Genomic DNA, 22,915 nt, shown 5'->3' on the forward strand with positions numbered 1-22,915 from the left:
TGTCTTTTATCTTTTTTGGTGATATTCCCAAAAACTATTTCTTGCTATAGAACAATGATTCTGTTTTAAAAAGCACGGATGGCGGTAAAACGATTCTACGTAAATCCCTTTGAATTCGGATGACTAGGCTTTAAGAAATATTGTTGTTTCACAAAGGTTTAACTGTATTATATTTTTTAATATTTTCATAGAATTTTTCCATTAATTGGAATTATTTCCTTCCAATCCTTTTCTGGAAGTTCGCTGATTCCCTATTGTGGTCGCGCTTAGTACGAATTCCATTCAGGTTGCAGCATTTTTCTATTTAATTTACTTTATTTTGTTTGCATTGGCAATGCAGACAATAGTACTAGCTGATGCACTGTTTTGATAAAAGACTGCATGTTAAACATCAAAACATTGCAGAACAGAGACTGACACGGCGCATTGAAGAAATTGTACTCAGACAATGAAACAGTGAATAGTTACAAACACAAATTCCAGAATCGTCAGCACTTTTTAACTATCAGTTGAAAGATTGTGTGGGTAAAAACACTCGTGAGACCGCAGACAATTCAATCATTCAAGTTGTTGATATCAAAGCTGTGGTGCTTCACATAATACTGTTGAATGACATTTGCTTGTGACATCTTACCAACATCTCAGCGACATCGTCATTCCAAAGAATTTTGTTTTGAAACCTGTAAAAGTAATTTTTATACGTACTTGTGATTGAAATTTAAGATCAAATGAGAAAGATTTATTCAAGCACCCATGAAGTAAACGAAAAAAAATCATGAGTCCAAATGTAAGAGAACGAGCATAAGTTATTCTTACTCCTGCATTTAAAGCGTTTGTCCTTGATGCAGTCTACAATGCTTTGCCACAGCCCATAAGCCATTTTTCGCATGAACCCTCTTCTCATCAGCGTTCTGGCATAAGGCCGAAGCACATCATTTCCGGTGTTTTGTGTTACCTTTGTTTGCGAGTTGTGACGTCGCAAAAGCATGCTAACTCTGCCTTTAGGCTCAAATTCCTTTTTATTTTGCACGCAAACTACGCACATAAACAAGAAACGAGAAACGAGACACATAAAATAGCTTAGGCACCGATCAAACCATAATAGTTATCGAGTTAGTCGCCTATGTTATGGTTTAGCGAATTATTTCATTGGTCAAACTCAAAGCTAATTGCGACGGAGATTATCAAATACTTAATGGTAAGTGAAAGGACTTTAACTTAGACATGTTTGACGTGTAAGTCTTGAACCATTTCTGACGAATATGAAGACAAAACCGTTGCCACTTATTAGAGAAAAGATTGCAGTCGTCCGTACCAGACAAATTATACAAACGTTCCTGCTAATTAAGCTACGTCATTTCCTCCATTTGAGAAGGTTTGTTAATTTTAAAGCTAATTCGTCAGGAAATGACCACAGATATGAAGAATTTAAATGTCGTTTGAACGTATACACAACAGGGAGCGACACGCCAGTGGTATTTGTAAAAATTGATTCGTCCGTTCGGTCTTATGTTGTTTTTTTCAAGCTGTTTTGTGATACGGGTACAGCTGTGTTTGTACAGCAACAAGAACACATCTGTCGTGGTAAGTTATACAATATAGTACTTTATTACGACAGCTCAGATGAAAACCAACAAAATTGGACAAACAAACTGCATGGATTTCATTGAAATAAATGTCAATTGATTTTGGTATAATTTAGGGCAAGTGGGAAAGTACATGAAAAAGGTTTTACATTTTAACATTAAATCCCTAGAAATTTGTAAACATTAAGCATTGGTTGTATATTCCAAAGAGGAAATTATTTTATTTTATTGCTCGACTTGCACTGGTAAGTCTGTATAGAATAATGTTTGAACTTTCCCGCATCTCGAGTCTGATGCCTTACACGGTAACAAGTGTTTGTTGTTCAAACACTTTTAACGTAGGAAGTTCGATGTTTAATATACGTAGGAGAAACGAGTTATCGAATAGATTTTGATCGATATCATGTTATAGTCTTTCCATAAACGATGTTAACACTTTAACCGCAAACCGCCAAGCACAGATAGCACGAAAGGGAAAAAGGGAGATTGTCGCTTTCAAACATTCAAACAAAAATTCACTGCAGTCAAAATTCTTGAAAGTTGTCCACATTTTAGCGCCACCGCAACAATGACGTCAAAGCCCAGGAGCAGCAGTCAACCGAAACTCTGCGCTTGAATGCGTTCAAACAATTGCCAGGTAGTCTGAGGTCGGTGTCAGGTGCAGCCAGCAATTTATCGCGAGTTGTCAATGACATGAGATATATGTTGCGTCAAAACAGGATTTGCGCCCTTGTTGAGGTGAAGTTACGACAGAAGTCATTGCTTACTTTGGTTTTGTTTTTCAATGGGCAACCTCTGCTTTGTCCTACTCCGGCGAACCGAAAGACGAATTTATGTCAGCGACAAAACGGTCGGACTTTCTTTCAAGTTTCAAAATAAGTGCGCAGTCAAATCTGCCTCTGCATCATTGCATAAAGCAACAGGTTTAATTACAATTTGATTTAATAAAAGTTGTTAGATACAGAACAGCGATCGTATATTTCAAATTAAAGTAGGATTTTTGTGGATCGCTTAAATTTTCATATCATGGTAAAATGACTAATATACCAATTTTGCGTCAGCGTGATTTAGAGTTGTGCAAGTTAGTTCACGTTGCTGACGAATTAACAACTGCCTGCATTACAAATATGCTTGTGGAAGAACAAGGATTGAGGCGGCAAGAACCAAAGCAAAAATGGTGTTATTTCGTCGGCGGCTTGACATTTCTGATGGAAGTTCTCATATCTGGGGTTGCCCCTCATCCATTTTGGGAGGGGGCCACTGCGTATTTCATTGCTATCAACATTTTCACGTTCTTTCAAAACGCTTTGGATAAGTCGGTGGCAAAGTGGAAATACGTGTCATACAGATGCCCGGAGATTTTTCTGCATATAAGCAGTTTCTACGGTGGAAACCCGGCTACTGCCCTCTCCATGTGTGTGTTTAGACATAAACGCAACAAGGTCTCGTACCAAAAGCGCTTCGTATGCGTTTCCAAGTGCACCATTATGATTCTTTTAATATTGCTGGTGGCTACGGTGTGTCTGCGCTTCTCCAAAGAGATAGAGTAAATACAGAAGACTCCGTGTATGAAAAGCAGCGTCGACAGACGTCAAACACCGCTTCCTGCCTCGCGTGTGTGTGCTTCGTTGACTCTACACGGTCACTGATAATGCATTGCCTTGAGTCAAAATTTAAGCCGGGACGAGGCGGCTTCTCTTTCCGTACAATAACAAGGGATCGGGTTCCCGTCTCCTCGCCAGACCTAGGTACTGAGTTCAATATATCTGATGGGTGGCACAAACTACGATCGGAGACACCTTTTAACGAACCCAATAATGACGGCTTTGCAACACAAACGCGTAGTGTGAGATTGCTTTATCGTTGAAAGTACGTTTTCTTTGTTCAGAAATACCGTAAAGTTTTGATTTCAGCTTACTTACGTTAAAATTACTTTAGCCTTTTAGTGCGTCAAAATACTCCGACCTATTGTTAACGTTGTGTTGTCTTTCATTCACAAGTGCTTTTATCTTTTATTTTCGCCAAAGACGGAAGGAAATACAAAACGAATTGGTGCGAAGAAATCCTCGTCTTTTCGTATTTAAATAAATTCAAGAAATAAAACTGTGGAAGAAATACAGAAAGCAGCAGGGAGCTGAATAAACAACAACACGAAGCAACAGGAACTGGAATACAAAGAAACACTTTTAACATTTCAAATAAAACAATTGTCCAAATGTTTATAAAAGCCTAAATTAAAGCATGAGCGTTGCAGCGGAAATACGTCACAGGCAACCATTTGATGCTGTGCAACTGTTACGTTAATACTGTCCCTCACATTTCACTTCTCATGTTCCATATAAAACGTCAGGGCGCGAACTATGCAAAAGTAAAACAAACACAACATTTTGCCATTAAAATAATGTAGCATTTGATGCTTGTAAAGTCACGTGAACATATGCATTTGCAACAAATCTTCTAAAATGTCGTTTTGTAAAAATTTCTTCGTATTATGGGATGTCAATTAAGCCGGATAGTTTGCTGGGTTTAGTTCATGCCAAGCGTTGCGAAGCAAGCGATGCTGTTATTTTAAGTTTTGGCGAGATTCCATGCAACATTTTCGGTGATTCACGGCAGGAGTTGGTAGAAAAAGGTTCCCCGCCGTTTACTGGTTTCTCGTTTCCATGTACAAGCGTTGCTGGGCAACCTGAATTCAACTCCTACGCGCGGAAATCCATTGACCTTAGGTCTGCGCATCTTGCCTTAAATCGTGCGCGAGTCGCCGCCTTCACCAGCATTCGAAGTAGGCCGAGGTCTCTGCGTCCCGTTTAGAAGATTCGCATTTTCGCTTCGAGACCTCGTGCCTCTGATGCTGGAAAACGTGTCTGAAACTTCCCTGCTGCGTGAAGCGAAATTGACTCCTGGGAATGATTTCGTCTCTTGCCCCCGTGTCAACAGTGACGTACCCGCCCAGGTTCGGTGACACAGCACTGCGCAAAAATATGTTCGGTGACGTCATTGCCGGCATGACTTCAAAGTCTGGCGGCGTCGTGGTCAAGTTGCAGTTCGGTCGCTCGGCGAGGTTTCCACGCACGTTTGTGACGTCACCGCTCGCTTCCGCGCGACGAACCGACATGTAAACCACCAGCTCCTCACCCTCCGCTACGGTTTCGCCGCAGACGTACTCGACACATACGAACTGCGTGTCATCTGCAGCCTGCATGGAAAGCGGGGGCCTCAAAGGCTCGTGGCTCCAACCAAGCAAGGTCGGTTCGCCATTTGGAGCCCTCGAAGAGTTCTTGAACGTCACTGAGTGTATGACGTTGGTTTGGTGAGCTCGGTAGTCAAACGAGGAATGGAAACGCACTCTAACTTTGATGTGACAATACTCAACTCTGTCACTGTGACGTTTCACGTAGCGACTATCCTTGTGGAAAATCATGCCGAACAACTCGATCACTTTGTTGTCATGTTGGTTGCTTTGGTCTCTGAACACGTAAGTCTGATAGTTTGGCCTCGTGTTCTGGCATTCCTCTTTGCTCTGGAAGTAACCGTAGTGGCTCGACAAGCCAGTGGCGTTGTACGTCACATTCGTGTCCAAAACGCGGTTTGTGAAAACCTGCCGCGGGATGGCGCCGTGGCGCACAAATCTGTATTCGCGTATACGTCCCATGCCGCTAGGTGGCGCTTCTGGTTCAAGCAAAACGAGATCGTTGCCGAGCTTGGAGGCGTACAAGACACCGGCGTCGTGACACCCTACCGGAAGACATATGCCATGCGGTTGGTGCTTGCCACGTGTCAATCCTGCCACTTGCAACTTGGGGAAGTTGAGCTCACGGGTATTGGTTGGAGTCGATCTCCTTCTGCTTCCAGCAGCCCTGAGCTTGTTGTAGTCTGTGGTGAAAGATATCTTCACTCCCGACAATGTCTCGTTGCGTTCGTCGACCGCTTGTGTGCGGAGATAACAAGGCATCTTGCTTGAACCGAGAGCCCATGGTGTATTGAAGCGTTTCATGGCCGTCATAACCAAGAGTATCTGATGAGATGGAAGAGTAGAAGAAAACTCAGTTTAAGTTGTTTTGAATGAGTGGCTATTTAACATTCCATGCCAACAAATATCATTCCAACCGAACATATTTTAGTTCGAATCCATTGGAGGAATTTACCATGCAAGAGAACTGAGAACACTAATAACGGATTTACTCAAATTCTGAGAATAAACAGACTGGCCCATAGTGCTGAAAACACTAACATGTTTTATTTGGTTAAAACTTTTTGGCAAAAACTTATGCCATGCATTATTGGTTAAACCGCCCATAAATCAGTGTTCAGTGTTCAGTCTCAGAATTAAGAATATTTGTTTCATTCACATTCGTTCCAACGCCAACATCATACTTTGAAATAACCCTCACCGGTTCATTCCGCCTCGTTAGACTTGACTTCACTGTTAGGCGTTCGGTGTTCTCCCTCCAGTAGCCGGTAAGATCATCCAACACCCACGAAAGAAGTTCGGGTCGAATGGAAACAAAACGAAATCCAAGCGATGCGGATTTTCCAGGCATCAGATCGACAGGTTGTCCGTTGCGAAGACGCAGGGAGACGATGACAACCACTGCCGAAAATCGGTTAGTAAAACAATAATATTTGTATGCTAGGTAAAATATGCGATCAGCTTACTTTCTTTTTAATCTGGATATACAACACATATTTTTGTAAATACCAAACGGCAAAAAATCACAGATAAAAGTAGATTAATCGAAAAAAAAGCGACCTGAAACCATGTACTGTAGTGAAGATTGTTCCAACGTAAAGTGTTTTACTTGGCGATCTTAACCGACATATATCGATCATTAGGTATTCTGTTATAACAGCCAAGCTGGATCAATGTAACTATTTTTTTGGATACAAAAAAAAACGCTCGCGGTAAGGTTCGAACCCAAAGATTTAAAAGAAGATAAACATACGAATATAAAAAAAGGGTAACTACCGTAAGGGGAAAGAATTTGTTCATCTCCGTTGATGTTGATAGCGATGTTGTTCCCAATGGTACCAGGGGCATCCGTAAATCGGTGAAGATTGTTCTGGTCGAAGACGGTTACCCTGGCAACCACCACGCCCCTGTAAGGTTCTCTTGTCCCATTCTGGATGACGGCATGAGGTGGAATTCGAAGTCGCATCGCGTTCGCTGTTCCAGATGAAATCCTGTTGATTCGTTTACATTTTTACTGTGAGCTGATGAAATTACATTTCACATAAGAACTAATAGCGTAGCTTAATGTAAATTTACCAACAGAAAAGTTAATTCCAATGTTAGCAAAGGAAACTGGAGGCTACATTAACGGTTGTTGTTCATCTTGGAATATATTGGTTAATGGTGTTGTACGTACATTCCAAAACGTTATTTTTCATATTTAGCAAAAATTGACACTATTTTATCTGCTAAAGTATGTATTTTTTTACTTGGGAGAAGTGAAATATTCCTTAACGAACCCAGCAGTTTCGACCAGTTTCAAAACATTTTCTATAATTATATAAGGCAATGGGGCGTGTTTAAAGGTATCTATTACGCATGTCGGATGGAAACAATTAGGATCTGCACACTCGAGGTGACTATTATCCTTTTGTGAGGTCATATTCACCTGTAACTGCGTGAAAGACCTCTAGACGCGCGAAATCGAATCGGTCTTCCGTATGGGTTCATTGTGATCTCATGAATCGCGGTATCACCTGGCAACACCAGGACGTTTCGAATCGCGGTCACGTGGGCGTTAAACAGTTCGTCAACAAACGTCAAAGTCACGTGACGAGTATCTGAAGAGATATGAGAGAGGGCGATTCGGAAAGTTCCAGTTCGAGACGTGTAGGCTAACGGGCGCCCCTGGTGGCTAATCAATACGTGTCGGAGAGGTCTTCCTGTGAAAATATCAATCGTTCTTGATTAGCTGTGGACGCAATACGTATTTACTTTGTGGGCTGCGGACAGATGGCCATGTATTTTTGCGGCTCACTGAAAACAATACGCATATACGACTGAATGCAAAAGCTAGTTTATATTGTGTAAAGATCGGTTACTGGTATTTAAGTTAACCCTTGACTTGGTTTAAACGGTTAACAACAGAAGATATTTCGAATACGTCCAGTCTTAATTGGTAAATGATAAAAAAAGAAGACTCGAGCTAAACTTGATAATTACCAACGTCCAGAATATAGGGCAGTGAATTTGCCACAACCGACCATGTTATTTGAGAACATGGCAACAGCAGGAGACGAAATAGCCACAGAAGAAACTTACCGCTTCCGGTTGCCTTGACAACGCCCTCTACAAAGGTCATCTTGCTGCTGCAAAGCCCACAAGAACATTTCTCGATCACCGTGATGTCGAAAGAGGTGTTGTAGAGCTGGTGGCGACAACGCACTTTGATCGGTCGAGTCCTCGATGCTTGACAACAGTGGCTGGTTTGAGAACACGCTTGTGCGTAGACACGCTGTGACGTCATCGGAGAGTAGCAAGTTTTCTTGTCGCACGAGCCAAGATCGATGACGTTGTTGGCAACTGAAATTGGAAGATGTGATGAGAAAATTGTAATTTTTTTCGTAAATTATTTTGTTACTAATGTTTCCAGACATATTAATATTACAACAACGAATTTTCCGGCAATTTAAAACCGTTGATTTTTCATGAAGTTTCGGTTGTCACCTTCAGGAGTAGTCAGAAAAGACTTTTTTTGAATGACTGTTTGCAAAAGTCGTTTAGAAATGCATTTCTCCTCTTTGAAACTAGGGTTGGCATGAATTGAATGCCTTTCTCCTTTCTTTATTAACTCCAAACGTCATTAGGGAACAATAAATCACGATAGTTCGTCTCCCGAACAAGGACTTTATGTAATATTACTTCTTTTACCTCCATCCAATGAGCCGCCTCCGTATCTCGTAGCAACGTAGCAACCCTCAGGCAAATTGACGTAATTTGTTTTTGGTGTTGGATCGCACGACGACATGGCTGGGTCTGCAAAGGTGATTCAAACTGCTTAGTGCCAACTGCCTCACTTCCGAGCGGTTGTTGTCAAAACTAATTAAGAGTCGGATCGTCCGGCTAAGACCACACACATGGATAAGATAATGAAAACTTGATTTTGTAAACATTGCGTGACCCAGAGGACTGGATACGTTAAGGTCTCGTAATTGTAATACCTCTTAATTTCTTTTTCACAAGTAAAGTATAATTAAAGGCAGAACGTTTTGGAAAGGCATAGAAGCTATATATGTTTTACCGAGCATTATCAAAAAATATTTGCTGCTGTCATGACGTCATCCCAAAACACGAGTTCCAACGAGATTCAAGCACCCCCGACTCACCTACGACTGTGACAATGGAAATCTCGGACTTGTGCGAACCACCTTTGTTCACTGCTTTGCAGTGATAAGATCCCGCGTCCTTTATCGAAACATTGCGCAGGTGCAAAGTCGAGTTCATGTCGTCGAAACTCGAGTTGCTTCCCGTCTGACGCGAGTCGTCTTCGCTCGGTTGAATTCTCGAACCCTCGCGGTACCACTGAACGACTGGAGGGGGAATCCCCACCACTCCACAACACAACGTCACGGAATCGCCGAAAGGGACGATCTAGAATATCGGATATCAACGGATAAGCGATGAAATGCTTGAGTTACCGTTTTGTAAGTAGCCGATAAATCGGAAATCGATTAGGAACTTAACGTCTCGGTTTTTGATCAAAACCGGTTTGGAGGTTTTTCCGACCACAAACAGTTTGAAATCAGAATATTTCGGTAAATTCTGCCTGGACCGGCAATTTTTCTATCGAATTTGAACGAATTAGCGACTAAATGCTTAAACCATTAAACAAATGAAGCACAATGCATCGCGTTGTGTTTTCTTCCAGATTGAAACCAGTTTGTCAAAAATAAGCTTTTGAAAAAAGGGCATATTGTGCTGATTTAAGTTAGAAGTCAACTGCTTTTTTATGTTCCATCTGGGGAAAACGAGGTTTATCATTTAAGATACTGTGCTACATACTCCACCTGCGAACGTGGATTTCTTATAACGGTGGCAGGGTAGTTGCAAGAATTACTGTTGAATCCGCACTTCCACGATCCGGATATGCATGTGCTGAAAAGGAAAATAATGTTATCGACCAATATCAACAATATAATGATGTTTCTACCACACTGGGGTTCGAACCCGTGATATCTTTGTCACGAAACCTGTAAATGCATTCTACTGGGCCTTACATAGATCAAGCAAACAACTCATTGAAGAAAAATGTCTTTAACAATCTGTAAGGTGTCACTATAGAGTACGGTACGAGAACTAATCTTTCATATGATTTTTAGGATATCCTGGGCACGAATCCCGATCAGGTTTTCTTCTTAGTATATGAGTCGGGCGCTTGGTCAATGCTGCCAATCACCTCACGGCGCGGTAAAATAACTATAAATAATTACATTCCGTAATTGCCAGAAGCAAACCGAACAAAGGCCCTTTTGAGGGTGGAGAGCGCTGAGGAACCTTGAGTAATTCGCAATCACTCTTTTCTCTCTGGCGTTTGAACTAAAACAGAAGAGCGTTTCTCTCTGGCGTGAAGATTTTCGATATTATCGCTAAATTGTTTATTTACCATCGTCCATTTTCATCCACAGACCTTTAAGGACGCTGAGGGTTTAAAACCGCGACAAAATTAGGAAGGTTTTTTGAGGTTTGCTGCCTTGCTGCTGTTTACGGGATGCCAGCAGGTGAACTTTAATGAGACTAAGTATCGCAACACCTGTGTTTGCTAAACAACAAGATATCCGTGGAAATTACTAACTCTGATCGATATGCTTGTTCTGTAACAGTTTTTTAACACTGTTTTGTTTGCAATTCGAAAGTGTCAGATATGTGCTTAAAACATCATTTTGGCCCGTCGCAAACACCATACTTGGTTGGGCAACTAAGCATTTTCGACATACATTTAGGTCATTACAAAAGCGCCACAAAATTACTAAAAGGAAGACATTTTTCGGTCATAGTTTGATACCTTACTTTAAACTTTCTCATCTTTTGCCTTGAGTTTTAGATAGGGCCATCTCACCTTTGACCCAATGGACCAGACAATTACAAGGTACATACAAATATCAAGCTTAAAAAACTTTACAAAAACATTTTTGGGAAAGGTTTTACATGAAAAGAGGTACAAAGACTTCTTACCATCGTTGACAGTTGAGGTCGTGGCGAGCTCCAGGCCCGAACACCATGTCATTAAAGCGACACGGACACTGAGAGAGAGGGATGCAGCTGTTGTTGTGGAGGACGGTGTTGTCACGACAATAACATCCGGGTAGGCAACTCCCGTGAGACACGCACACTTCACCGTCAGCAACGAATGTCGGACAGTAATGAAGGCAGTTGGGCCCACACTCCTTGTACGTTTGATGCCTTTCGCAGGTCACAGCTAAACGTAAAGGTTGTTGTAAATAGCTTATACCGTGTTTATTAGGACGTTTTAATTGGTTTAATGCTGCATTGTTAAAACTATATTGGGTAAACGTTGTTTGTTTAAAGCTCTAGTAAGTTCGTTCGAATGTTTTTTGAGAAAACTTTAGTAAAATAAACGGTGATGAACAAGAAGTGAAATTTGTCTAATAATCAATAAACATGCAAGGTATTTACACTTTTCAAAATAATTGATGAGGGCACATCATATCTTATCTATGTGTGATTAACGCTCTTCAAGAATGCAGTTAGGAGATAGAAAGTTAAGCTTATGGAAAACCTCAAAAAAAATTGCCCGGTCATGAATTTTCCTTATCTGGTTTTGTGGAAAATGAGATAATTAGAGCAAACAACCTCAAAATCTTAAATAATAATTACTTGTGATTTTAGGCAACCTTGAGTCGACCACATAATGAAGTGTACGCTTTTATTCTTTTTATGGGTGGTTGACCACTATAGTAATTATAACTTATTTTGAGTAAAAACAAAAGTTCTGGCCTCCATCTTGGCTGTTGCAAAGTACTAATGCGTTGTTGCAAGTAAACAATATTGATGAATTTCTATAGCCCTCTTGTCCAATTTTTTTTAATTCTTTTTAATTTTTAGGATGATTTAGTCAAGAAAAGTGTTACCAGTTCCCTTTACAAATTCTTTTCAATGTTCGAACCCATGAATATTAGATAAAACGAAAGCGATTCGTTTGAGCAAATGAAAGTGGTGATGGTAAAACTCCGCATCAAAATTGGATGTAAAGGAGATAACAATATGCCTACTTCACCCTGTCTTACAAAGCCAACCGATTACATTATATTGATGAGCCGTATCACTGCACAAGGTTAGCGCAGTCGATTTGTTTGCCCGAAGCTATAAAAATCCGCCTACCGGAAATCATTGGAGCCTAACGTGAAAGTTCGCAGACAAAGTGGTAAAAATAAGTATTTCCCGATAAATACACGAAATCTTTAGTGTTTACAACACCATGGCCAGTTGCTAACCGAAGTAAAGTTTACATGTGGGCCAACACAAACATGCTACTCATTTTCTTGTCAATGCCTGATTGTGTAGGCCTATTTTATACCAATATCCCTTTGCAAATAGTACTGTTGATGATTTTGAAACTCTTAACATTTTCGTATGCTAACTTATTGGATTGAGAAATCCGGGTCTTGCTAGTGTGACGATATCTGTTGATAATTCCTACTATTTAGTTGCATCGACTTACGGCATAAATCGGGACTTCTCCAATGCAATGTTACTCCTTTCCTCAGACAAGCTTCCGTGTAGGCGGAAAGGGCTGTACACAGGTATGTGTTCAACTCCTGAAAAAATATAAAGGTAATAATATGGAAGTTTTGATTGCTCGTTGCACGCGAAAACAATACGTAGATTTTTTGTTTGATTGCTTCTGTGTAAAAGCCGTGATTGTTTGGTTAGTAACAAGTTCCATTTATATATATATATATATGTATGTATTTATACTTATGGGCATCGTGGGTCGTAAATATCGTTTGGATTCTAAAATTTTTCGTTTATTTTTGTAACTGGTTTATTTTTCATTCGTAACTGTAGCACTTGACTAAAAACAGAGAGAAATCACAAGAAAATAATAAAATCTTAAAAATAAATTACATGCCACGATTGTAAAAAGCAAAAACATTGCCTAATGTCGTTATAGATAGAGTACCCTAACTCGGGACCTATTCAAAGTCCACTTATGTTTCATCCCAGCATACGCGCGAATTCAAACAAGTTTTTAGTAGATGAAATGCGACGACACGATCACAGCAGATGCAAATCTCATTCTCAACTGATCGTTTTTGAATTTCAGAAAAACCGCCATTAAATGCCAAGCTGCCAATTTTTGAGATGCGTTTGTTTTTGGTGTTGGCGATATTAGCGAAAAAGCGCTTAGCGCTTCGTTCGCGCGATCAGATCTTTGATAGGCGCCAAATTTTCATCCGGGTCCAAAGCCATCAGCAAAATCTTGAAACCGCAAGAAAGGGAAGCTTAAAGGGCGCTTTGACCTTGGACCCTGATTGTACAGTTTGGTCTGTGATCTATCTGCAATTGCCTGCTGGCGCTGTACGGGCGCGTAATGTGTAAGGGCGACCCACTGTACAGGTATTTCAGGTAAAGTGCTGCTTTATTTGCTTGATTTGGCATTGTTGCCGTCGGTAATGTGATATTCTTCAATTTTGTTTTATTTTGGCTTTTCTATTTTCTGTGTTGATAAATATGAAATTGTTCTGTGGAAAAGTTCATTGGAAATCGTGCCGACGAATCTACACAAATCTACAGTCTAATTGTGGAAGCAAATCTTCCACAAGCAGAAAATAGTTTTGGTATTTCCCCAATAGAAATATAACAAATACTGACAAACAGCAGCAGCAAAAGTACAGGAACCCGCACCACCACTAACGATAATATCACAAGATATCATTAAAAAGTTCTATTTAACTTTACCTGCATGGGAGATGCGCATATGTCAGACCTGCAAGCTGCCTCGTATCGTTCAGGTCTCACAACACTGTGACAGGGACTGAATCTTCTGTCCCTAATGATTGTACAGGAACCAGATCTGTTCTGTGCACTCGGGGAAGCCCCGTGGCATCTGTTTCGGTCGGACAAGACTGCCGTGCAACTAAAACAAACAATAAACACATTTGACTATGCGTTTCGAGTTTGAACGTCTTTGTAAGCTTTGTGCTTTTGTAAGTTTTTTTTATCTGTTAGCACTTGTAAAAATTGCTGTTCTTAGATCAACCGTTACCTCTAAGAACAGTTAGATTTTCTGTGTAAAGTTTTGGATAGTTGACCGAAACAGGTGGATCGTGTTGCACGAGTTTTCTCGAAAAGATTGTTTTACACAAACCTTCATCAAAAGTGGCTCTAAAGAAACCTGACAAGTGATTGTCTGAAGCTCAGTTATTGTATATTGGCTGTATTGCTTTAAACACAAGCCATATTTCTACAATTGTATACGTTCTTGTTATTACCTTGAATTTAAACTGCCATCGGGTTCCGACCAACTCTGTCCAAATTCAACATCAGTCCGTGCAGGTTTTCCACCCCTGTTTAACCGTTCATCCGACCGATCACCGTTGAAGTTGCCACAAAGTCCCACAGTCCTTTGCGTGTAATCTCCTGATGCTATGACGTAGATACGATGGGGGATCGCCCATTGGATTTCCACTTTGTCTTTTATTCTCAGTACCGTGAACAAGCCGATCTAATGATGAAGAAGTGACAATTAGAAAATCTGATAGAAATAAAAAACAGACGAAATCCCATCCTAAAAATAATACTTTCCCTTCTCAATTTTGCATTGTAGCTTTCAAATACTGATTCAAACATTAGATCCTTTAATTGCTGCAAGTTTAATTTTACGCACAGGAAAAATACATAAATACGGGATTTTGTACAGTAGTCACTAGAATAGAATAAGAACGCCCACCTGAGCAATAGTCATGTTCCCATCTTGCAGCACATGTGGAAGAGTGACAGGAGCTCGATTGATAAAAACAGTATTTTGTCGGCTTATTTCGACAAAGTTTGACAGACCAGGGTAGGCGAGAGTGGCTGTGACCTTGTGGGTGCAACTGAGATGGTTTCCACAGCCGGCGTTGTACTGGACTATCTTCAAATACAACAAAGTTTAGTTAAGTATTACACTTAGGTATAGAATGAACTCTACGCACTGACAAACACTATACACGTATAAATGCATATTTTTGGAGGTTATTTTTTTTAAATTTTCCTGTAGTAAGTGTAAATACAATTTAGCTTGAGGAATACTCCCTCATTCTTCTGAAATTTACAACAGGCAACGTTTTTGCATCATTTTATTGTTGTGTTTACTTTGAAGGAATTGATGATGCCCACAGGGCGAAATATATATTCCTAATAACAGCCAGGCTGGTCCTCTTTATTGCCATTACAAGGTACAGTGATCGCTAGGCCAGCATCTGCGGTTTATGGTTAAGACTGTAATTTTTCAATGTTTGAAGTCATATATAAATGCATATTTTTGATTAATTTTTTTTTAATGAAATGCAATGTAGCTTTACTTTTTAGATACTCCGTTTCATTATTCAGAAAAAAACCTTGTGACTGAATTCATAAAGTTTAAACTATATCCTTTTTCCAAAACTATGCATATTAAATAAATAAGTGGCCTTCTGTTGGCAACACCAGCTTTCTTCACCTTTACATGGGTGCAGTGTATGTTTGAATACAAAGTAACTTACAGGAAATAAATATTCCGTTTAGAATGTACTTTGAAAATAAACAACATAACGTTATCGCAAGGAATCATAAAAATGCACATGAACTGATTTAGTTTTTCACTTCTAATAAACAAACCCTGTAGACAAGACAAGCCTGTCACGTTAGAGGATGATGAGTACGATTGAATCAAGACAATGGCATTGAGGCAATATAGCCCCAAGCTGCAACGTTAATCCTTTATATGCAAACAAATTGATCGCTGATGTGACCGACGTCAAATACTTTTAAGCTATCATCAGACGAACATACAGAGCGATATAAGGATATTCATTTGGGCATCAATCGTCTTTTCAGTTTTGGGCTTATAATTTCAGCGGCTAAGGTCCGGGGCTTAACAAACTTATGGTCTGAAGCAGAAACGTACAATAGTTTCAAAGACAAGAACTACCTCAAACTCGTTGCCCTCGACATCTTTGGACAAAATGTAACCACAATCTCCCTGGAAGTTGAACGGATAGCCATCGTACGTAGTATAGTTGGGGTCGCCGTAACTGGAGCAAACACCTGAGAAAATAAGTTTTATTAGTCGTAAAATAGGATTTCTATGCTAAAGTTTGTAAAAATCGTGGTCTTATCAATTGTATACAATAAGAATGCATTCAATAAAACTGGTAGTAGCTTTACCCTAAAAAACTTAGCTAAAATGAAATTTATTATAATTTTATGAGGAACTGTCCTTCCGACAATAGATAAACGTAGATTTTCATGTAACCGACGTTTCGTCTGCCTCTTCTTCAAGGCGCAGCAATTTACAATGTTTCATTATATGATGATTATTACGGGAACGACTTAACTCCTATTTTACAAGCGGCTCAATGTCATGCTTTGTTGACTTCCAAACTCAGGACGAATTTTGACGTTCCTTTAAACCCGATAAGCCAGGACTTCAACCAAACTATCTTTATTCTATAAGGCGCCACAATCGGTTTTCCTTATCAGAGAGCTTTAAATCATGGAGAAGCTCTCGCCCAATAATTCTTACTAAACACAGTGGTTTGTGTTTTACATTGTGATCACGTTTCTCACTAAAATTAGCTCTTTCTTATGGTGTGCGTACTTGGCAGTAAGTCCTGGTCTTGGTTAGTGCTGGCCCTGTATTTATTTGGAATGGAGAAATTCAAACGAAATAACCGCTCGCTCAATAGTGTGAGTTGCACAGCTTTACAAGATCGAACGCTAATGTTCAAATAAGAGCCAAGTGATGTCACTTGGGTTCTTCTGTTCTTTAATTTAGTGCAGTATTGGATAAAATCGAATCAGTTAAAATATTTGGTTCATTTGAGAATTTAGTTCGTTTGAATTTCTCCATTCCAAAAAATAAAAAAAAATTGAGGTAAACACAACCACACAAGAAATGGCAAACATATTAGAAAGACTTATCTACCGACCAATATAAAATGACCCGAAACACTCTTATCGTTACTGCTAGTACTGTTTAAAGCGTCGAATGTTTTAAGCTTAACATGATTAACGACAGCTCTTACCGGGGCAAGGTTTGAGTCGGCATCGTCGAGTCGCCTGTTGTCTTCCCTTGCACGTTTTCACATTCGGGGGAATCCCCGTGCAGATGCGTCGTCTCTTGTGTGTTCCTTTTCCGCAGGTGGCGCTACACTTGGTCCAGGGCTGCCAGGACAGCAGCTTGCCTGCACGATGTCGTATGTTAATATTGTGGGGTTTATTTCGAGTGCAGTAAACAAAATAGCATGGTTTAATAAACAGGTTATAAACTCTCTTGATGGATTTTAACGTTGAAAAGTTTGTTATTCTGTATTGCTAATTGGTTTTAGTTTCTCGTATCGTGAAGAAAAAAAATGTAAAGCTCAAGCCCCGCATCTAAATGGTGAAGTGTGTTGTTGGTAATTAAAGTTGCAGTTGGATTATTGTGAAAGAAAATTTATAAACGTATGTATATAAGTTACTATTAAATTTAGGTTTTGGCCAACTTCCAAATCAAAAAAAAAAAAATTCTTTATTTCAAAGGAAACCAACTATCTCCCTCAACTATCCATAATTCCGCACACCGTCGCTACCACAGGTTTGATTTGTAACAAATATTAGTGGGTTGCTTGTCAACCAAGCGTGAAGGTTAAATATTGACCTTGAGTCCCACACACGTAGTAGGGCCGCCACAATTCAAGGGCAAACGCCCAAAGGCACCACGGATCGACCGAAAATATCTTTTCCGGAAACAGTTTTGTTTTTGAATTTTTGAGATGTATTGATGTTTGTAATTGAGCTTTACTGCTGGTTTGGAATACAATATAGCTCTGTTTGCAAACCACATTAAGCTTAGCAGAACATTCACCAGACCTATATCCACTATATAGAACAGGTAACATAAAAAAGAATCTACTTCTAATCAGTTCGGCCCTCACATTTGACCTGTTTAAATGGATCTGGGCCCGCGCTTCAGAAACGGCCTCGGCAGTTTACATAGAAGACCAACAAGAAAGGGATGAAGTTCATCTGCATAATCCTGCATTTTCGTGTAATCCCAGGACCAGCCCTGACTGCAATTTGTTTTGGCGTCATTCGTTTTTGTTGGCATTTCTTTAGCACGAAGTGACCCAGACTGCTGTTAACCCTAACAGCAAGAATAACGCCGACTATTTGTACAAATATTTACTGAGAATAATGACCTTATCTGATTGCGAGCGCTCTGTCTCAAAGTTAATCTTGGCGATAATTGTTCAATAACAGTCGACGTTGAATGAACGGAAACACGAAGTGAAAATCCTATTAGTTTAAATGCTGGTTCATGCTGTAGTCACCAATTGCATCGATAAGACCTTACAGGTCGAGTTATGGTTGACTGTCTGTAGCTTCAATATTCAAACACACAAATTTATCCAACTCGCCGTCTATAATTGAGAGCACAGTTGTAAGTTAATTTTTGAGATATTTGTTCAATATTGTCAACTCGCCCTTCCTGGATATACTTGAAGTTCGCAGGGAAAGCAGGTGCGAGTCGTAAAGTCAGTTGCAATTATCCTTTCAAGCGAAATATCAGATATCGAGCTATCGCAGGCTATGAGCTAAAGTAAACGTGGGTTTCCAGACTGAGTTGGTTGATTTCTCGAACGACTCGTGTGTTTTGCATCAAGTTTCGACCGCACAAATAACTCCATGCCAGCCACAAAGGGCGTTGTATATCGATTTAAAAGCTTTTCCGCCGATCCAACTTGACTCGGACCGGATAACAATGTTTGTGCGGAATAACCAAGAAGATCACTTTTCGGTTCAAATTTGTTTGACGTGACAAAAGTTCACGCGTTTGTGGTGAATTGGAATTTCAGATGAACCAACCCAGGGTTTTTTGAATCGGTAATGTTTATTACACAGGGAATCTGCGTAAAAGTTTTTCATGCGTGCCTAAAGACAGAAAAATTATGTTATATTCTGTGTGGAATTAGGTCGTGACCTTCGAGAAAGAAAAGGACAGGTAACGATTGAAGAAGCGTAACAACTCTTGTTGTGGGTTTGCCATAAAACACACAATGCACGAAATCACAAAGCCGTGTTGTCCGTAACTATACCACTCAGGTTGTACAACAGCATTCATTGGAAGTGACGACAAAGATCACCAAACTTTCACTCAAGAGGACAATGAACCAGATACTGATTGTAATGAGGTGATCGACCTCACCTTACAACTTATTAATAAATCAAGGCAAGGCCCTTTAGTCTCGCCCCTTCCTAGAAAAGTGGATTTAACCTCATTCGCTACAACCAAGGAGAAAGTAACAACCAAGCTTAGCTTTCGCACGTTCAGCAGCTCTTCGCCTGTTTGGCAATATCGTATAACCGAATATCGAATATCGCCACCAACCCCTTACTCGCTCCCACGCAAGGGCGAAATGACGTCATTGGTCCCTCATTGGGGGGCCCAGACGCCGAATCATGAGCTTGTTTGCTTTTGGTCCTAATGCCCTGTCATTATTTTCACAGGTGAGCGGTCACGGCGGGTCGAAGTTAGTTTCACCCCAAACACAGGTTGTTCCTCCACGATGCTGCATAATTGCGGGGGCCGCGGAATAGACGGTGGCACGGGGCCCCGACATCGCACAATGACACGTCAGTTTGGAAGTTAGTGCCGACGCAGGTGTTATCATCGACAACAAAGCGAAGTCCGCGCGCGGAAATGAGATTTAAGCGCGAGCCTTCTACAAGCAACAACCGACTGACGGAAACGCGCCGCAACAGTGTGACGTCATAATGCCTGGCATTGTTCGTCGCCACGTTGGTGGCGAAAATAAATGTCATAACATATTTGTCGATTTGAGCGGGTGTTCTGGCTGCGTCACTCCTTGTCTGTGTTGGTAAGACCGGTGTTGAGATTCTCGTGGTTTTCACTGATATGACTCGGTTTCTTGTGATTCCAAAATGTGGGCGAGCCTCGGTGTTGTTGCAACGTTTTTGTTTGGGAAGTTCGGCGGATCGCCCGCGGTTTCAATACCCGCAGTCTGGTTTGTTTGATGGAAAGGATTGGGAATTAATAATCGTCTCCGCCGCTCCCCAAGACTTTCTCCCAATGTTTAAATTAAAATTCAAAGAAATCCGCTTTCAAAAGAAACAAACGTGTGGCTGAAGGCGAAAAACTTCATCTAAGTCATTTCTCATTTTCTCCTGCATATTCAGCTTGTGCGAAACAAGCAGCCAAGACAACCGAACAAGCTGATTAGATTTTTAACTAAATCAAAATAATTCATTATAAATTCAAATAGACGCATTCCCAACAACATTACAACCGACACGCAGTGTGTTTCCAATTAGTATTAAGAATACAACTAAGTTTGAAAATAAAAATATCCAAACACGAATACATGATCGTAGGCCTATATCGTTCTGTCCTCAATGAATTACATTTTATGCCAGGTGGTAAGTGTCAATAAAGTTTTCTGTGACAAAACGTTCACTTCACCAATACCAGGAAATGAATTGAGTCAATTATTTAATCAACAAAATACTGGTTTGGAAAACTCATACGAAACAAAACACCACACCCAGGATCTTCTCCGTTTCCAGAAAACCCAAAGCGGACCCCCATGGCAGGTAACAACATACGTTTTATTTACAGTTTGCTCAAGTGCAGCTGTTAAACAGACTGTGCTTGCCTAGTGAACTTCACACAAGTCCCCACCATCTGTCCTGAAAGGGCAACCGGCAAACCAATCCTTTCATGTTGACCTCTGATAGTAAATCGAGTCTAAACCCTGTCATCAAACGAGGGTTTTTGTTTACACTTCAACGTTACTAGACCGTCAGTTTCCCAGCTACCGAAGGCTTACGCAACTTTTAAGACGGGAGAGCAGAACAGAGGATCGAAATGCGGGTTGGTGATGTCTTGAGCGAAAGGCTTGCTGACGGAGCATGTCAAAATAAATCACTTTTTCGTGGTAAGACTACAAGCTTAGTAACATTGAGTGAGTGAGTAAGTGAGTGACATTGTATGCGATAGGGCAATTTGTATTATTGTACCGTAGAAAAATATTGTGATAAGACGGAACCGATTCAAATTAAAACTTATTTCGTTGAACGTAGAGTAAGTAATGTATATAAAGTCGAAACAGCGGCCCTGTCTGCAGCTAATTTAAAACATATCATTGGATGTATTGCTTATATGTAAAGAGTGTATTGTTATGTTACAGTTTATCAACTTTTTTGGCTTCACAAACGAAACGAACTTTCATTACTATTTCAAAAACGTCCAGAAGACTTTTTTGCGTGAACCCCTAACCATGTATTTGGACATTAAAACTACACCAAACAGCAATTACTTTGCAAAGAAAGAGGCCTAAAATTTGTCCCACCTCGTATTCCAAGCTTGGCTTCCCCTTCGACAGAATCACCCGAACCCTGGACCACTTTACATTTATACGTTCCCACATCTCGAGCTGACACCGATTTAATCACCAATTTGAAACGTTTTTGTCGAATGCGACGCCCGGTGATGACGAGCGGTTTGTCGTTCTTGTACCACGTGACGTTGGTGCGGCGGTTGTGGTTGATGATCTGGTGAAGTTAAGTTAATTTAAAAACCAGGCAAACAACGGAGGGGGGGGGTGGAAGTGTGTTTAACAACTTAGCGGGACAAATTCACAGTCGTAGTTAAAAGGTGAAACAAATCAAAAATCGGCAAATTAACCGAAAAGCAACACAAATCATATTAGGAATGGGTAAAATTATAACAAAAGTTTAAAAATAGTATCCTTTTATATTTAAAGGCTTTGTAAACACCAATCACAATAAGTTCATCCAATGCATCTGCTTTGAGCCCGTGTCAGGCAAACGCAACAATATCACAGCGTCCAATGCATTACAGAAACGAAATGTATTTAATCTATATATCAGGGACCTATAATACGCCCACCGTGAAGGTCTACTGAACTAAAGTTGAATTAAAGTTATGATGAAGATATTTCCGCTACTGGGGCGTTGAAGTCGAACAAATGGGGAATTAAGTGTGGACACTTGAATGAAGTTCGTGCTCTTGTTCCAATTTGCAAATCCTGTTAGTTACGCTGTTAAATCGATATTTGAGTGGCGTTTACAGGGGGTGATTTCGTGGCCGAGGAAGCGGAAAAACGCGATAAAATGCCGCCAGCAGAAAGTGAACGCAACCTTGTTGGACTTCTAAACTCAAAGGCATAAAAACGTGGTAAACCTGGTGATCCTTATCGCATATTTAACGATTTGACATAAAGTCATCTTTTACTCACCTGACAGGGAAAGTCTGCATTTCTTCCTTTTTTGACGTAGCGGTCACGTGGTTGCTTGCGGAAGGACTTCCGGTTTGGGGCGGGTACTTTGGCTAAAATGTAAACTTTCTTCGACGTAAATCCTCCCACGTTCCTCGCCCCACAAACATACACCCCTCCATCCGACTTGCGCACCTGAATTGGAGAATATAACAGAGTCACGAATTATCCCAAGACCCAACCAGGCCAGAGGTCTCCAACTTTTAGCATGAGCCAATTTTACACTTTTACCTACAAAATCTATGCAAGAATGCTATATTACGTTATCAGTCTTAATCGTGTTTGTTTATTTACACTGTTTTGTTTGTACAATGAGCTTTGCCCTTTCCCTATGCGATTCTAAGGCCACAAATTGTCGACCTCTGACCCACGTCTTCTTGGGCGAAATATTAGTGATGTTGGTATCGCGCGTGAGCTACATTTCGCGAAACTACAAAAAGCTGTCGTGAACCATAAACCCGCACTTGGATCAAATCATTCAACGGATAAAATTTAAAAACAACACAACTAAGTTACTATGACGTAATATCTTACGTTAATTAGTTTGAGTCTGTAAACTCCGGGGGCAGAAGCATAAGCATGGACTCTTAATTTACTTTTGATCTTCCAAAAAGCAACTCTTGGCCTTGGACTTCCGCTCACTACGCAATCCACGTTAACATACCGACTCCTGGAAAACAAAGGTAATTACTTTGGCCTTTTCGGGGCCTTGTTGAAGACACATTGATGTCTACAAAGTATCATTACTATTTGTATACAGAAATCAAAACTAAAAAGTCCAAATTTAAGTTATTAAAAAACCTTAAAATACTAAAAAT

General features: G+C 40.3%; 2 protein-coding genes across 2 annotated transcripts in view; one reads left to right on the forward strand and one right to left on the reverse strand.

The window, feature by feature from the left end:
* Positions 1–11,822, forward strand: part of LOC145888774 (glucoside xylosyltransferase 1-like) — an 83,672-nt gene extending 71,850 nt beyond the window's left edge. Inside the window, exon 9 of the transcript XR_014399462.1 lies at positions 11,810–11,822. The gene's annotated coding sequence lies outside the window, so the exon portion shown is untranslated. The remainder of the gene's footprint in view (positions 1–11,809) is intronic.
* The window catches only part of LOC145888769 (uncharacterized), a 30,910-nt gene continuing 11,920 nt past the window's right edge, over positions 3,926–22,915 (reverse strand). The window contains exons 9-26 of the mRNA XM_082979613.1: positions 22,632–22,767; positions 22,059–22,232; positions 21,150–21,351; positions 16,824–16,982; positions 15,728–15,843; positions 14,507–14,689; positions 14,049–14,281; positions 13,516–13,693; positions 12,275–12,371; positions 10,768–11,011; positions 9,603–9,690; positions 8,922–9,186; positions 8,467–8,571; positions 7,858–8,118; positions 7,205–7,478; positions 6,553–6,767; positions 5,978–6,177; positions 3,926–5,601 (exon numbers count right to left, since the gene is read on the reverse strand). Coding sequence (XP_082835739.1) covers positions 4,354–5,601; positions 5,978–6,177; positions 6,553–6,767; positions 7,205–7,478; positions 7,858–8,118; positions 8,467–8,571; positions 8,922–9,186; positions 9,603–9,690; positions 10,768–11,011; positions 12,275–12,371; positions 13,516–13,693; positions 14,049–14,281; positions 14,507–14,689; positions 15,728–15,843; positions 16,824–16,982; positions 21,150–21,351; positions 22,059–22,232; positions 22,632–22,767 — 4,378 coding nt within the window. The 3' untranslated portion in view covers positions 3,926–4,353. The remainder of the gene's footprint in view (positions 5,602–5,977; positions 6,178–6,552; positions 6,768–7,204; positions 7,479–7,857; positions 8,119–8,466; positions 8,572–8,921; positions 9,187–9,602; positions 9,691–10,767; positions 11,012–12,274; positions 12,372–13,515; positions 13,694–14,048; positions 14,282–14,506; positions 14,690–15,727; positions 15,844–16,823; positions 16,983–21,149; positions 21,352–22,058; positions 22,233–22,631; positions 22,768–22,915) is intronic.

This window comes from Ascidia mentula, chromosome 2 (genome assembly GCF_947561715.1).
Source record: "Ascidia mentula chromosome 2, kaAscMent1.1, whole genome shotgun sequence".
Taxonomy (NCBI): domain Eukaryota; kingdom Metazoa; phylum Chordata; class Ascidiacea; order Phlebobranchia; family Ascidiidae; genus Ascidia; species Ascidia mentula.